Source organism: Schistocerca piceifrons, chromosome 1, assembly GCF_021461385.2.
Source record: "Schistocerca piceifrons isolate TAMUIC-IGC-003096 chromosome 1, iqSchPice1.1, whole genome shotgun sequence".
Lineage (NCBI taxonomy): Eukaryota > Metazoa > Arthropoda > Insecta > Orthoptera > Acrididae > Schistocerca > Schistocerca piceifrons.
In genome coordinates this window covers 429,071,083-429,086,784 of record NC_060138.1, presented here as the reverse complement: position 1 = coordinate 429,086,784, position 15,702 = coordinate 429,071,083, and the positions used below count along the sequence as shown (strand labels likewise).

The window sequence follows — 15,702 nt, the reverse complement described above, 5'->3', positions numbered from 1 at the left end:
ACGTTGCTCTTAACCACAGTTTGGCAGTGGTTATTAATTCAGATGGACAGCTGATATGTAGTCACACATACACCGGAACACCCACCTAATATCATATAGGGCCCCCAAAAGCACGCAGAAGTGCTGCAACATGACGTGGCATGGACTCGACTAATGTCTGAAGTAGTGCTGGAGAGAACTGACACCATGAATCCTGCAGGGCTGTCCATGAATTTGAGAGAGTACGAGGGGGTTCAGATCTCTTCTGAACAGCACGTTGCAAGGCAGTAATGTTCAGGTCTGGGGAGTCTGTTGGCCAGCTGAAGTGTATAACACAGAAGAGTGTTCCTGGAGCCACTCTGTAGCAATTCTGGATGTGTGAGGGGTCGCACTGTCCTGCTGGAATTGCACAAGTCCATCGGAATGCACAACGGACATGAATGGATGCAAGTGATCAGACAGAATGCATTAGTATGTGTCACCTGTTAAGGATCGTATCCAGACACATCAGGGGTCCCATATCACTGTAACTGCACATTTCCCACACCATTACAGAGCCTCCACCAGCTTGAACAGTCTCCCGCTCACATGCAGTGTCCACGGATTCCTGAGGTTGTCTCCATACCTGTACACATCCATCTGCTCAATACAATTTGAAACAAGACTTGTCTGATCAGGTAACATGTTTCGTCATCAACAATCCAATGTCAGTGTTGACGGGCCCTGGCGAGGCGCAAAGCTATGTGTCATGTATTCATCAAGAGTACACGACGATAAGTAGTCAAAGCCCAGGTGAAGCATATGGTTCAGTTGTTCTAGGCCAGGATCATACTGAGTGATGAAGGGGGAGCTCCTCTGCAGCTGGTTCTTGAAGGTGATGAGAGGATTAGGGGTGTGTGATATGGTGCAGGAAATTTGTAGGCTGACTAGATTTGGGGGTTGGTGTCCATCTATGAAGGACTTAATGAGACCTGAACCTTTGAAACATGAGGGATGATTGAATGAAAATGATTGAATGAATGGGAGAAGCAAGGTTTATCAATGTTAATAACAGTAGCTAGTCTTGGGGTAAGGGGGGGGGGGAGGCATTCATAAGCAAGTAATTTAGAAATTCTGGGTTTACTGTTAATGTATTACGATCAGTTCGTTACAGTACTCCATTGTTTAAGAGAAAACTGTGTTTAGAAAAAACACCATACATAAAAAGGGCATAAATTGCTACTATGCTCATTATAATATGTTGGAGAACTTGAAAACAATTCTTGGACTCAAGTCAACTTCGACAAATTTTTAGATCACAATATATTTCTTGGACTCAAGTCAACTTCGACAAATTTTTAGATCGCACTATATTTCTTTCACGTGTGAAGGCTTTTAACTTGAGAAATATTTTATCACTGGTTCATCACGTTTTAATGCCAAACAAGAATTTTGAGGATTTGTAATTCTATGTGAAATGGAATGAGGCTATTTATCAAAATATTCATATAACAGGTTGTAATGGTAAAGTCTGAGGACTCAACCCAGATTAATTTTATTGCAGATATTGAAATGTTCTTTAACATTGGTACGACACGAAAACCTTGGATTATACACTTCACATCCACATGTTGACTTCACATATTGATATCACAGAACAGAAATGCCAATGCAAACAGTATCTCTCACCAATTATGAAATGTCAGCATGACAAAGAAATTAACTGACAAAGGCATAAGCAAGACAAGAATGAAATGTGTCTTGTACTCGGATTAGTATATAAGGAAGTCTTTATAACAGAAAATTACAACTACTCAAAACTCTCATAATTCACATGATAAATTTTTCTTTCATAGTTAGTGATTTATACAACATTCCACCCACCAATCAAATTAATAAAATACAACCTTTTATTACAAATTCACAGGGAGTTTGAATTAAATGTAACAGAAAATCAATAAATTGAAAATAAAAACAGGAACTTAATTGAAAAAAAAAACTGAAGAAATGTAAGCAGACAGAAATGATATTTTAATATCTAATGCTTACAAATCATTAATACACATATGAAAATATAAGAAGACTAGTTACCATAGGTATCAATATAATAGCATTTTTGAAGTTATACCTACAATTTCCACTGGACACACACATATAGTGATATAATTAGACAATCATACTGTAATGAACTATCAAGTGAAACATTCACCCATTACCCCAGAAAAGTGTTCTAAAAGGCTGATCATAATGCAAAAGTCACTTATATGGTACATCCCAGTGTTAAATCTAATATTTTTTTTCTTTTATCCACACCAGTAAGTTCAACAGGCATGGTATTTAACATCAACTCGCCACATATTTTCTATTTCATAGGGTACCTGAACATTGTGAGACTTTATACAATAACAACAGTCTTACATTATTAACACATGCTAGCATGAATGATGCACAGCCATTTAATATCACAAGCAGGATGTTAATCTTCATTGAACTGCATGTGATACATCATGAAAAAGTTATTTACTGCATTAACAATATAAATGACAAATCTCTACTACATGAATCAATGACACACACTGATAAATATGCAAAGAACATGAAACGGTAACCAAATGAAAAATAAGATATCTAAATAATCAGATTTTAATATTTAAACATTTTATCTATGGACTTATAAAATTTATTTTATTATGTATACTGCAGTATTAATCAATGTCAAGGAGAGATAAAGATATTTAGAAATATTTCTACAATCCTAACAGAAACCTGGAACCAGCATTCAATGTTATTCATAAATTGTAATAAGAATAAATGTGGGGCTGGCAGACTTACTGTCTCATTCCAGAAAGAAAAAATAACTTATTTCAAGCAATAGAATTTTCGTTGCTTTGTTTCTTCATTAATACAAAACACAATAGTAATACAAAACATAATAGTACTCCCTCTTACAAAATTTGTGATGGATGTGAGGTACACTTTCCTTCTACTTTCATGAAAACACGCAATTAAAAAGAAATAACAGCAACATTCCAATCTCAGAATTCCTACTCACTTTCATGAAGCATACATGGTGGAAGATATGTAAAATAAACCTACCAGAATCAAATATTGTTTATATGAAAAATAAATATAACTATTGAAGTGAGTAAAACTGTTTATCTGGATTCTAATGTAACCTTTATACACTGCAAATTTATGCAAGACAAAACACTAATTGCAATACTAATGATAATAATAATAAGTAATATATGCAAGTGCATAAAGTCTGCTATTGTCTTGTACTGCCTGAATACAATGGAGATTAGTCTGTAAATTGAGGGTTATATATCTTGTCATGGATCATGAACCATTCTTCACATAACTACAGCAAGCTTTGAAATGGATGATGTGAAAAAGTATGAATTATTGAAATAATGAATATTGCAGAAAGCATAATATCAAGAAGGTTCTTAAACTTTATCTGAGACTTTAATACTAAATCTTTGGTTATCACTAAATATTAGTCTACATAATCATTTATGCCTTTGCAAAGACTAGAATTTGAAACAGTACATATGTACAACAAAGGAGAATCGTAGTAGTGAAGTTGTCCCAAAGGTAATTAACGGATGGCTCATTTATTTCAAGGTGATAGTGTTATTAAACTATGTTGGATGCAAGTATTGTATACTGATACCATGCATCATACAAATAAAGCTAAATATAAAACAATCTGCTCTGGAATGGTGAATTAGAAGAACTAAAATACAAGTAAAAATTGCATTGTGAACTATTTCAATTCAAAATTATTTTCTTATGTCCCTATCAAGTGAGCTTACATGTCACTTATGAATATAGTTCCGTTTAATGTATAAAATAATTTCTGTGTAATTTACTGCACATCTCATAATTTAATCCCTTTCTTAGACATCACTGAGTTACTCAGTACAAAATTAACATGTTTCAGTATCTACACACCAGACAAATTTAGGCCAAATTAAATGTATAAACTTGAAAAACATAATCAATGAACTAAATAGTAACACATGATCAGTTTTGCATACAGAAATGTATACTGTATTCTAAGCTGCAGTTGTAAACTTGAATTAGACTGGAACAATAATGTGAATCGGCTCTACAGAATGTAATTCTATCCCAGAGGTAACAAGTTAGTTGTATACTTGCTTATACAGCTAAACTAACCTTCCCTGTGAAAGTTTCATCATTATGTATGGAATGAATGTTGTATTTAAAAAAAAGTTCTGAAGGAAATTACAGGCTCAACAACATAGTGACAATCATTTGACCTTTTCCTTTTTTTTTATCTCCTGATCAGATCTTCATCAACTTAAAGGTTAAGTGCTGGCCTGTACCTGTAATAATAGCTTTATGTTCTACAGGTAAGCCATTATGAAGGTATAATGAAATAATGAGGTGCACTCTTTAGCTGAGAAACTATGGTTAATGTGTTTCTCTGCATGTAAATGATTGTGTATAGGTGAATGCAATAATTATTATTAACTGTTCCTTCAAAAGAATATGGCAAATACTGTCATTCAACAAAGTTTGGGACATACATATATACTAATGTAGTTATAAACAGCCTAACTATGCTAATGGAAATGAGATACTTCACACTGATATGTAAAAATAATGACCTTAATTTCCGAGTAACAAAAAATAACCTACATTTGAACCAGCATCCTCATAATTATGAGACCAGGAATATAATCTCCATGATTATGAAGTCAGTATTTCACTGCTGCAGCACATAATTTGTGGCCCTATACAGTTATAAAACACAACTGTAACACAGTCAAAGTTTCTAATGCCACTGTCAAGTGCCTTAACCATTAGCTGGAGACATTAGAATTAGCTAGTAACTGAGCAGATTGCAAAAGAAGACTGGCTGATATAACAAAGAGATTTTGAAAAGTTCAGAGTAATACTACTAAATGAATTGTTGGTGTTGACAAGGTTGACCCCTAACTAACACATGCACTGCATTTACACAGTAGGACGATGTTACTCAGGCTTAACGTATTTTCTTTAGCCAAAACTGGTCTTCTTAGCCAATCGGTGCAGCGTTTCATTCTTTCTGTTTTTTTACGAACACACAAAGTAAACAGTATTAAAAAGTGGCATCTTATAATTAGGAGTTGGCAGCACTGTGAAGTACTGAAAACACCACACCACATGATTTCACATATGTCTGATGAATCTGTATATCCATTCAGAAAAGACCTCATGTTGAGTAGGTTACTAATCTAGATTTAAAAATAAATAAATGAAATTACAGAGTTGCTCTCCCTACCAATTTCAGGACACTACCGGTAGCCAACAAGGTGAAGCAACAACCTACAGCCCTTACATCCATTGTAGCCGCTAAACTTTAAAAAAGAGTAATTTCATAAATGACTCTGCTAACTTCAAACTGTGAGGCCATCTTAACATATTAACTGTGTCACAGGTAACCTACTACAAGTGTAAAACTGAGAAAAGTGAACCATGGGTAAATTATTCATATTTATGTAAAAAAAAACCTGAGTGATGTAGCATTTCCAACAATGTAGGAGTAGCTGTGTAATAAGCATAGCAATATCCTGTATGTCTCTTTCAAGGCACAAGTCTGTTAGTCACTTCCATTATATGAATGTATTTGGGTAATTGCTTTCTCTGTACTATTCACTTCCATGATTGATTTTTTTAATGACAATGTTTGCAATAAATAAAGATGGAACTTTATACACAACCCTGAACACCTCACATACCTAAGACGCCAAAAATTTAAGATCATCAAGTTGCATGGAGAAAATAAATGACTAAACAGAAACATCATACAGAATCACAGGATCTTGGGTCACAATTATGTGAGTAAACTAATAAATATTTGAACTTGCAAATAATTACATCAAGTTTTGTGGCTGACTGAGTTCAAGTGTGATCACAAATCCATTTTTGTAAAATGAGCTATATAATTCCACTCCATGTTTACGTGCGCATTCTCTGTTCTCACATTTGTCCTACACCATGAGCAATTGTCTTTCCTCACAGCACTAAGAATAATAAGCTCACTAACAGTTACTCCAAAGACAAAATTGACTAATATAAAAAAGGAAAATACTAGAAATTTCAAGGGCCAATTTATCACTTTACAAACTCTACAATTTGTCATAAACAGTAAAAAAAGTGAGAGAAATAGAAGGTTTTAAAAAGAATGTACAATAATTCAACAAAATCTTTTATGAGAATGTCTGGGACACAGAATGGAAAATAATGATTTGTGATGTTAATAAAGAGAATAAAAGATTGGTGGCATTTTTCTCAAAATAAATTCTCAAATATATAACAAACAGCACCGAATAAAATATTTTGAAGCAAACCAAATAACTTACAGACAAGGAAAGGCATATCTTTTTAATTTATTACTCCTAAATGAAGCTCATTTTTGAAGTTTTCGATCAATTTAACAATCAACCAATTCATTGATGTGTTGCACACCATTTATATATTTCTTAGTGATGTTTCAGATTATTTTAAACAAAATGCAGAATATTTCAATATATAAAGATAATTCAATGTATATGTTTGACAAAGATTGGTGCACAAAACATTCTTATTGACTTCAACAGAACTTGGACAATATGGTTCTAATAACATTACGCATCTGAAGACATGTAAATTAATTTCAAATATCTCACTTCTGACATAATAAATACTTGGGATGAACCAGCCACACTGTTTGTTTATGGGATGTTCTTATTGACAGGGGAAATTTGAGCATCTTTCATATCATAAAGGCCCTCTGGAAAAAATAAAGATGACTTTGCAAATACATAGGAAATGTTTCATACATGCCTCTAGTGAAATGATGCTACAAGGTCAACATATTACGTGTTAACTGCTAAGAACCTGACAGAGAGAAAGTAATGATTAATCACTCAGTACAGGAGCTAGAACACATTAGAAGACTTGTAACTGATGGCACCATTGATTTGTAACACTTGATCATTGCATCATTAGCCCAGTTTGATCTTTCTACGACTTTGTAAAATAGCAGTTTAAATGTAGATTAGAAATACTGTTCTTGCAGTGACTGGCATGCATTATTTACTTCATGTATTATCTTTATGTATTATGCAGTGCCAAGAAGAAACAGTGAAGCTCAAAATGTCTAGAATATGTGAACATAAAATATGCTACAGAAAAAGTTATACGACATATGTTATGCAAAAATAAATACTTTACACATGTTGTTCTTGTTTGCAAATCACATCATACACACATTAAGGAAACACATATACTTTAAATATTAAAAGTTTCAGTGGAATGGTTCCACTTGCCTAATGGTTAAAACTGACGTGCACATTAATATAAATGGAAAACTGTTTACAAGTAACTTTATTGTTCAGACTGTGGCTCTTTTTAGGAAAAATAAAATGGAGAATGGAATTAAGTGGATAACAACACCAATTTCACCTGAAACTCTGGAGATTTATGGAAATTTATCCATATGCTTCATGAAAATGTAAATTTGTATGAAAATCAAAGCCATTCAAAGCTATATGATCTGTGCCCTGCACCTCAAATCTCACACTGTGAGCTCACCAGCATTTTCCATGCAGTTTTGCTTCTCTTATGCATCCTTCTATCCTGATTTCTGGTATTGCAGCTGATAAGGTAGCCAAACACCAGAATTAATACTACACACATAGCCACTACAGGATAATAGCAGCTTCATTCAGCTGAGCCTTGTCTCTGAGTAGGGTTTTCTTTCACAAAATTACCTCTTATCAGAGATTCAATCTACAGCTTATTATATTGATGGCAGTAGTAGGACTTCTGGTTCAGACAAGCATGAAGCTACGTTTATATAAAATTAATTAATGTCTAATTAATACTGCAGTATTTCATAAAAAAATGTAGCCTAAATGGATTTATGTTATGTCAATGTCATTGAATATCTCACCCTTCCAGGCTATTACAATGCAGTAATGTTGGAATAACTGTGTTAGTAGTTCTTGTTCATCCAAAAATTCTATGCGCTCTATACGTTGTCGTTCTGAAGCAGGAAGAGCTGAATATATCTGCACCATGTCCCAAGCTCGAGCCCCATCCCAAGACGTGTTCAAGAACCTGCAGCACGGAGAAAGAATTGTGACGGTGGTGATAGCTGTGATATTAGCAACAAGAATAATAATCATAAAATAAGTTGTGAGAGGTATGCACGAGGAGGGAGGGAGGGAGGGAGGGAGCGAGGGAGGAAGAGGCGTTGGGGCTTGGTAGCGAGCAGCTCAGAGGGAGGCAGCCAGTTTGCTAGCTAGGACTGTGGAAGGGAAGGTGGCACGTGCACAAGCTATACAAGTGACACACAGGTATCAGAACAAAAGTCATGCAAGATCATACTGGTCACAGCTGGTGAAGTGTGTGAGTAACAAAGGCGAGATAAGGAAAACATAGGAAGAGATGCAGATGGACAATACAGGAGACAAACAGTAGATGTAAATTATGAGACGGAACCAAAGGAAGGGTGGCACGAGGTTTAGGGTGGAAGGGAGTCGCTAGACGAGTCACTCAATCATGGAACTGAACAGTACAGAGAAAGCCGTTCCTGAAATAAACACATTCATACCACAGGAGATATTAGCAAGCATGTGTCTTTTTACACAGGTATTGCTATCATTGTTGGAAATGACCTACATCACTTCTCCCTTTTGGTGACTGTTGTCCTTTACTCTTAAAGTATCTATACTCCACCAGAACTTTCTTACTATATTTATACTACCTAATGGTTCCCTTCCATCCTAAACATGGTGCCATCCATCCTTTGTTACTGTTTCATAATCTACATCTAATTTGTCTCTCTTGTATTATCCGTCCACATTGTTTCCCTCATTTTCTCCCTTGCCTTTGTTATGGACACACTACACTGGCTCCAAACAATGTGTCACATGTTAACTTTTTGCTGATGCCCATGCATCACATCCCTAGCCCATGCAGCTGCCAGCCCTCTCTCTCACATTTCTAGCCAGCAAACCATTTGCCTCATTCCAAGCCGCTAGCTACCCAACCCTCTTCATCCAGCTTCTCTCTCCTTCTACCCACACCACCTGATACAACCTCATCCCACCCTAGTCCACCTGCCAAACTGCAATCCTGACTGTGCGCTCCAACCACCACTATTTAGAGGTGTGTGTGTGTGTGTGTGTGTGTGTACTCTAGCTCAAGAATGGATTTATTCAAAAAGCTAGTAATTTTCTTTCTTTATTGTGCATGCCTGTTAACAGCTCAATGCCTCTGTTATTCAGTGAGTGGTCTTTTTTACTCCGAACGTTTCTGCCAGAACTTTCCTACTATAAAGAAAAAAATTCTTATTTTCAAACTCCAAAACAACTTTAAGTTATTAACTGTTTCTATAAGAAGATCTATCATTTCAATAGGCTCCACCACAGTGGTTATGAATTGTAGTGACTGTGTGACTGAGGGTCTCCGACAACTTTCAGACATATTTGCATACAAACATTACAGACATGATCTAACCCCAGAAGTCCCGCACTTCCTCAAGGCCTTTCATCCCAAAACCTGACAACTGAATCCATCTCCCTCCCCACACCAGCAGCCCCCCCCCCTGCCCCTCCCTCACACTACTACCTTTTGCATACTTCACAGACCCAACCCCACAGATCTTCCCACTGGCTGTCCCACTGAGGCTGGGTACAACACTCCCACTGAACAAGTCTCTGTCCTTGTTAACCAAACCCTCCAAACCATTGCCCTTAACCTCCCATCCTACACCAAAAACACTGCCCACTCCCTTCACCACCTTCACAGTTACTGTTCCATTATACCACCAGAATCCTGGTGGTCACTGTGGAAGCAATGACCTTACACACCAAAATCCAACACTGCCTTTCTCAACATCCTCCTAATACCAAACCCACTAACTCTTGTCTAAACATCCAAACCAACCACATCCTGACACACAACTAATCCACTTTCAAAGGCCAAATCTATAAACAAACCCGTGATACTGTTAGGGGTAATCATATGGCACCATCCTATGCAAAATTATTTATGGGCCATTTGGAGGAACCCTTCCTATCCAGTACACACCTAAAACCTTTTGTCTGGTTCAGATTCACTGACTATAATTTCATTATCTGGGCTCATGGCAGAGGAAACCTTTGCTCCTTCCTCTATAACCTTAATGCCTACTCCCAAAATCTGCTTCACCTGGTCCTTTTCAACTAAATTAAGTCACTGTCCAAGAAGTTGATCTGCACCTCTCAGATGGTTCCATAAATGAGTCAATTCATATCAAGTGCACCAACCACCAACAATATCTCCACTTTGACAGTTGTCACCCATTCCATGCCACCCAGGGATATCACATATAAGTGGAAACCAGGAGTTGTTGAAATATGCTGATATATCTTACTAAAGCATTTACTGACAGAAAATACCCTACCCAGCTCATCCACAAACTGATCTCGTGTGCCATCGCCTCCTCTGACACCAGCAAACTCTAATGATTTTCAGACAACAAGAGACAGTGTGGTATCGGGTTGCAAAGCACACACGTCTCTCAATTCAGTTAACTTGCACATTGTGTGTAGCCGATCCTCTTCTCTGATTACTCAGCTACACGAATCTCCCAAAAGCTTCTTCTCCGAAGACTATAGCTAGTTAAAGGAATTTATTAAAATACTTCTCTATCCTTGAAATAATTTTGGGACTTGTAAAATACTTTTCAGTTCAATCACTATATATTTTCAACTTTCACAGACAATAACTTCTGCAAGCTAATTTATTCCTTAAACATTAGACTCATTTACATATATTCAAATAGCATACATGTGTCTTTCTTCGTTCATAGCCAAGACTTGAAGTAATTCAAAAGTCTCTAGTCTTAAATGAGTCCAATACATGAATGGACATAGAAATCTATATTCAATTGTTCATTAGTCTTTTCACAATCAACAGAGACACTAAAAAGCACAGAATACTACATAAAGTTTCCTTGTTCTTCTCAACCCGTACACGGAGACTCTGTGGACCGTACAGGTACTTGTCTGCCACTGTTCGGCCGCCGGGTTCATCTTTTTCTCGTAAGGTCACCCCCCCCCCCCCCCCCTGCACATACAAATAGGCAACATGCAGTAGGGCACATTTGTTTCCCCACTCACGTTTAAAATATTGGGTGTTCTAACGTGTGGATGGCTGAGTGGTTCTAGAATTTACTCCAAAATTCTCGAAGCACTACAGAACCTGTTAACCAGCCACTCTTAATCACCCAGTACCACCCTGCCTTGAACGGCTCAGCCACATCCTTCACCAGGGTTCTGACTACCTGTCATTGCAATCTGAGATGAAGGATATCCTGCTCAAAATCCTATACACCGTCACCCAAAGTAGTGTTATGCTACCCACCCAACCTACAGAATATCCTTGTCCATCAGTACTCCAATCCTGCAGCATATGTGTCATTCCCTTGTGATTAACCAAGGTGCCCTATACATCTGCCCATCACCACCTACTGCGGTCCAGTCACAGGTATCTCTTACCAATAAAGACAGGGCCACTTGTCAAAGCACCCACATTACGTATCAGCTATACTGCAATTACTGTCAAGCATTCTATGTGAGCATGACAAGTAACCAGCTGTCTACTCGCATGAACGGCCATTGCCAAACTGTGGCATACTACAAGCTTGGCCATCCAGTTGCAAACATGTTCCCAGCACTACACTGACAACTTCAACAGCTGCTTCACTATGTGGGCCATTTGGCTACTCCCTTCCAGCACAACCTACTCTGAATTGTGCACACGGGAACTGTCTCCAGCATATCCTGTGTTCTCGCAATTCCCATCGCTGAAACTTTCACTAACTTTTTTCCCACTGCCTCACGTTACCTGTTTCCCTCTCTCTTTTGTCCACACCACTCCTTCCCCATCCAGCAGATTACGTACTGCATTGTCCGTCCCCTTCCTGCCCTGCCCCTCTTCTCTCACGTTTTTTCAGCCTTCTCCCATACTCTCTCCCTCACTCCATTTCTCCTCTCCTACCTCTCTCTATCCCTTATACGCTCTATCCTCTGAACGCCTTTCATCTTGCTGTGCAGCTGCTGTTATCTGGCTAAAGACCTGACCCACACTACCTTGCTACACTCTCCTTGCCTCAAAATGCCATTCCCTACCCCATCTCCATCTCCATCTCCATCTACCCAGGCAATTACTATCAATAATCAGTCTTGCTGACACTGCAAGCATATACATTTGGGTGGTTGTATGTACTTTTACAAAACAAAGAGCACGAGCTTAACTGTTCTCCACTATGTGTTTCCATGTGCCACACATCAGTTCTCTATAAGTGGCTGCTTTTGCTTGTATTACAAATTTCAATAAACAATTCACATATCAAAATTGTGTTTTCTCAGTAGACATTAAACAACCTAACGGCCCCACAATGTCAATCATGCTGCCTGGTTTTTTGGGTGACAGTATGAATTGTTACTTAACTTAGTGCCATTTTTTGCTATCCTTTTTTATATTATTTTCCTAATTTAAGTTTACCCATAGTGCATCTTTACCTATGTTTGTTTACATAGCGTCATGAATTTCTGTACAGTTTGAATGGTAGGCAACCAGGACCCTACCACCCACTTGCGGGCGTTCCAGCTATCATGTTGGTCGTTAGGCAGTAAGGGGTTTAGAAGATTTTTCATTAGGTTTTCATAAAATTTGAAAAAAGTGTCTGGTATATAATTGTTATTATTTGCTTTAACTTGCTGTAACTCTGCATTATAAATTTTATGATGTGAAGTTACTTCCTTGTTTTATAAATCACCACTACAGTTGAACCGGTGAGTTGTTAGAAAATTTTGCTACTGACAGATACAACAGTGAGTGGTAGGTAAAAAAAGGTTGACTACCCCTGGTTTAACCCAACCAGGTACACCAGTGTGCTCATTCTTTCTTGCTGTGTGTGCAATATTACATTTCCAAGTCCCACCACTAAGCACAACATGGACCATACTTCTCCAATCAATGTATCACAATATTTTACTGTGTCACATAATGCTAGTCCTTCTACAAGAAAAATGAACATCATCTGTGTTCAGCATTAGTGAAAACATGCTATACCTCATAAATAAAGGGCTGATCACGTGAAATATGATTACAACGAAACACTAAAAAAGGAGTTCCAGGCATGGTATTGGAAAGTGGATCTCCTGCTTTTTGCATTGGTAAGATTAAAATTCTGTGTCACACATGTCATTTCTGTATGATAAAACTATTTTAATCCACGGTGGTTTAAAGTGGTTTCATCTTTCTGAAGTTAGACGAAGGAACTCGTACTTGTTACAGGTGATTTTTGCAAAATAATAATAATAATTATTAAAAATAATAATAATAAAAATAATAATAATAATTTCAGTTTGAAAGTGCTGCCTGTTGTAACCAACAGAGTTTTCTGTCTTTCTGAATCCATGTTTCTAACTGGCATTAGTTTATGAAATGGCAGATAATATAATAGTGGTTAGCAGTCAATACAATAATAATTAACAGTGTTGTTTTCATGGTTCTGACTACAACTGACAGTGGCAGCACCTGAATGAGGCAAAATTTGCTTCAGGAACTTCACATGGGTATGAGGGTGTCCCCATTCCTGCCCCACTTCACCTCCCTGATAACAATACAGTTAATATAAGCTCATACTTCTTGTTTCCATCTTAGTAGTGTTGCAGAACTCACTTTGACATTGTTAACAGGACTTTTAAAGAGGTTGGCTGTGCAGCATATAAGGGATACTACAGATGATTTATTCGTTTTCAGAGTTCTATATTTTTCAAAGTATTATATGTACAAATATGACTGATCTATGATCCATGACTAATCTGTAAACTCACCGTGCTTCCATTACGCCCACCAGCTGACATTACAAGTTCAGTGCATTGACAAAATAGCAATAAAGAAAGAGAAGCTTCTGTGTGCTGGAAAATGTGCAAACTTCCATTTATCTGGAAACATTAACCGCCACAATGTGAGAGAGTGGGGCACTGAAAATCCTTCTGAAATTATGGTTCATGAATGAGATTCACTGAAGGTTAATGTCACTACCTGAATGGTGAACTTCCATATCGTCTGTTTCGAAGTGGCCGTGCTGCTGATGTGGCAAATTCCCTTGCCCCAGCCCCAGCCCCCCCCCCCCCCCCCTCCTCCCCCCAAAGTCGTGTGACCTATTGTCTTGAGACTATTTCCTCTGAGCCAAGAACACTGGAAAAGCTCAGAGAACACATCAACACTGCTGTGATGACAAGATGTTGCTACAGAACGAACTTGACCACCACTTGACACACACCATATGACCAGAGGGACACTCGTAGAACGTCTGTAGGGTGCAAAATGCAAACTTGGTGAGTTTACTGTTCTATTCATGCATCAATCCTATTTGTAAATGGAATACTTTGGGTAACATAGTGCTTTCAAAATAAATGAAACATCTGTAGGAGGCCTAGATTGTAACCGCTGTGTATAATCTACAGCCAGAGATCACCAAGGCCTCTCTTTTGTCTGGTATTATGAACAATGTAACATCTGTGGTTTCATACTGAAGCAAGAAAAAATTACCTTTTAGTGTTCATGAGTGCGTTTTGTGAATAAGATATGAAACTGTCTTGCATGGCTGCCCTCTCAGATATTCCCATTTTATTTTTATATTCCTCTGCAAGTCATTTCTATCCTATACTTCTCACTGTGTTATAGAATTGAAATTTGCTAAGCGGCGGGCAGAGTTCACACAATACTTCAACAGTGTCTAATTCAAGAGTACCATCTTTTAAGATTTCTTTCACTCATGGCTTGAACGTGCAGGTTCTCCTGCTGCTGTACTGATTGCATTAATCAGTTATATACTTAGTAAGTCTTTTTCCACTGCAGGTTACAATGGCTAACAGAGTGAGATACAGGACATTGTCCTTCAAGTGTACCAAAACAAAGAAAAAGGTAAACAGTTACAGACAGAAGAAGTAATTACATTCAAATTTTGAAATCTGACTATTTTTTCTCCAGATATGAAATAATAATACATTCAAATCTCTGGGTAGATCTTCTCATTTGTCTAGAGTTGCTGTCTAAGTTTCACTGGTAGAAAATGGCATTTCCAATATATCAAAAACTGACATATGTGACAGAACTAATCATCCAGAGACTGGCAATTCAGAAAAAATAAAATTAATCAGGCCTCTTATGAGACATCAACTAACTGTAGCACTATCCATTTGGGTAAGATGTTTTCATGCTTCAGTGAAGTAGAAGACTATACCAGTAGTAGTGTAGCTATTGACAGGGTCTTCCAAACCAGCCAGGCATCTGTGGAGGAACCAGAGAATGTGTCATCTTTCCTTCATCTGGTCCTGATATATCCTTTCCTTCTTTTGTCAAGTGGGCAGAGCCTGTAGCCCTATGAAGGCAGTCTGTCTAGGGGATGGCAACCTGAAACATTGTTTGGTGCTCCATGATGGGGTTTGAATTATTGGGCCAGCTCCACAGCATTTGTGACACACATTTTTTCGGCTCAAGATCTCAGTCAAAATCCCCAGAAAAAATAACAGAACTGTATCATCATCCAGAAGAAAATGATTACAGAAAAGAACAAAGTTTATGACAATGTGGGATTTGCAGGGTTTGGGCACAAAGAAAAGAGGAGTATTCCAGGCACTAGATAGATGTGTGTGTTCTCTGTGAAACAAAGGACAAGAGGAA

At 37.5% G+C, this 15,702-nt stretch overlaps 1 protein-coding gene across 1 annotated transcript in view; it reads right to left on the bottom strand.

Annotated features, from left to right (window-relative positions):
- Positions 1-1,467: 1,467 nt before the first annotated feature.
- The window catches only part of LOC124790162 (leucine carboxyl methyltransferase 1), a 63,652-nt gene continuing 49,417 nt past the window's right edge, over positions 1,468-15,702 (bottom strand). Inside the window, exon 5 of the mRNA XM_047257762.1 lies at positions 1,468-8,073. Coding sequence (XP_047113718.1) covers positions 7,875-8,073 — 199 coding nt within the window. The 3' untranslated portion in view covers positions 1,468-7,874. The remainder of the gene's footprint in view (positions 8,074-15,702) is intronic.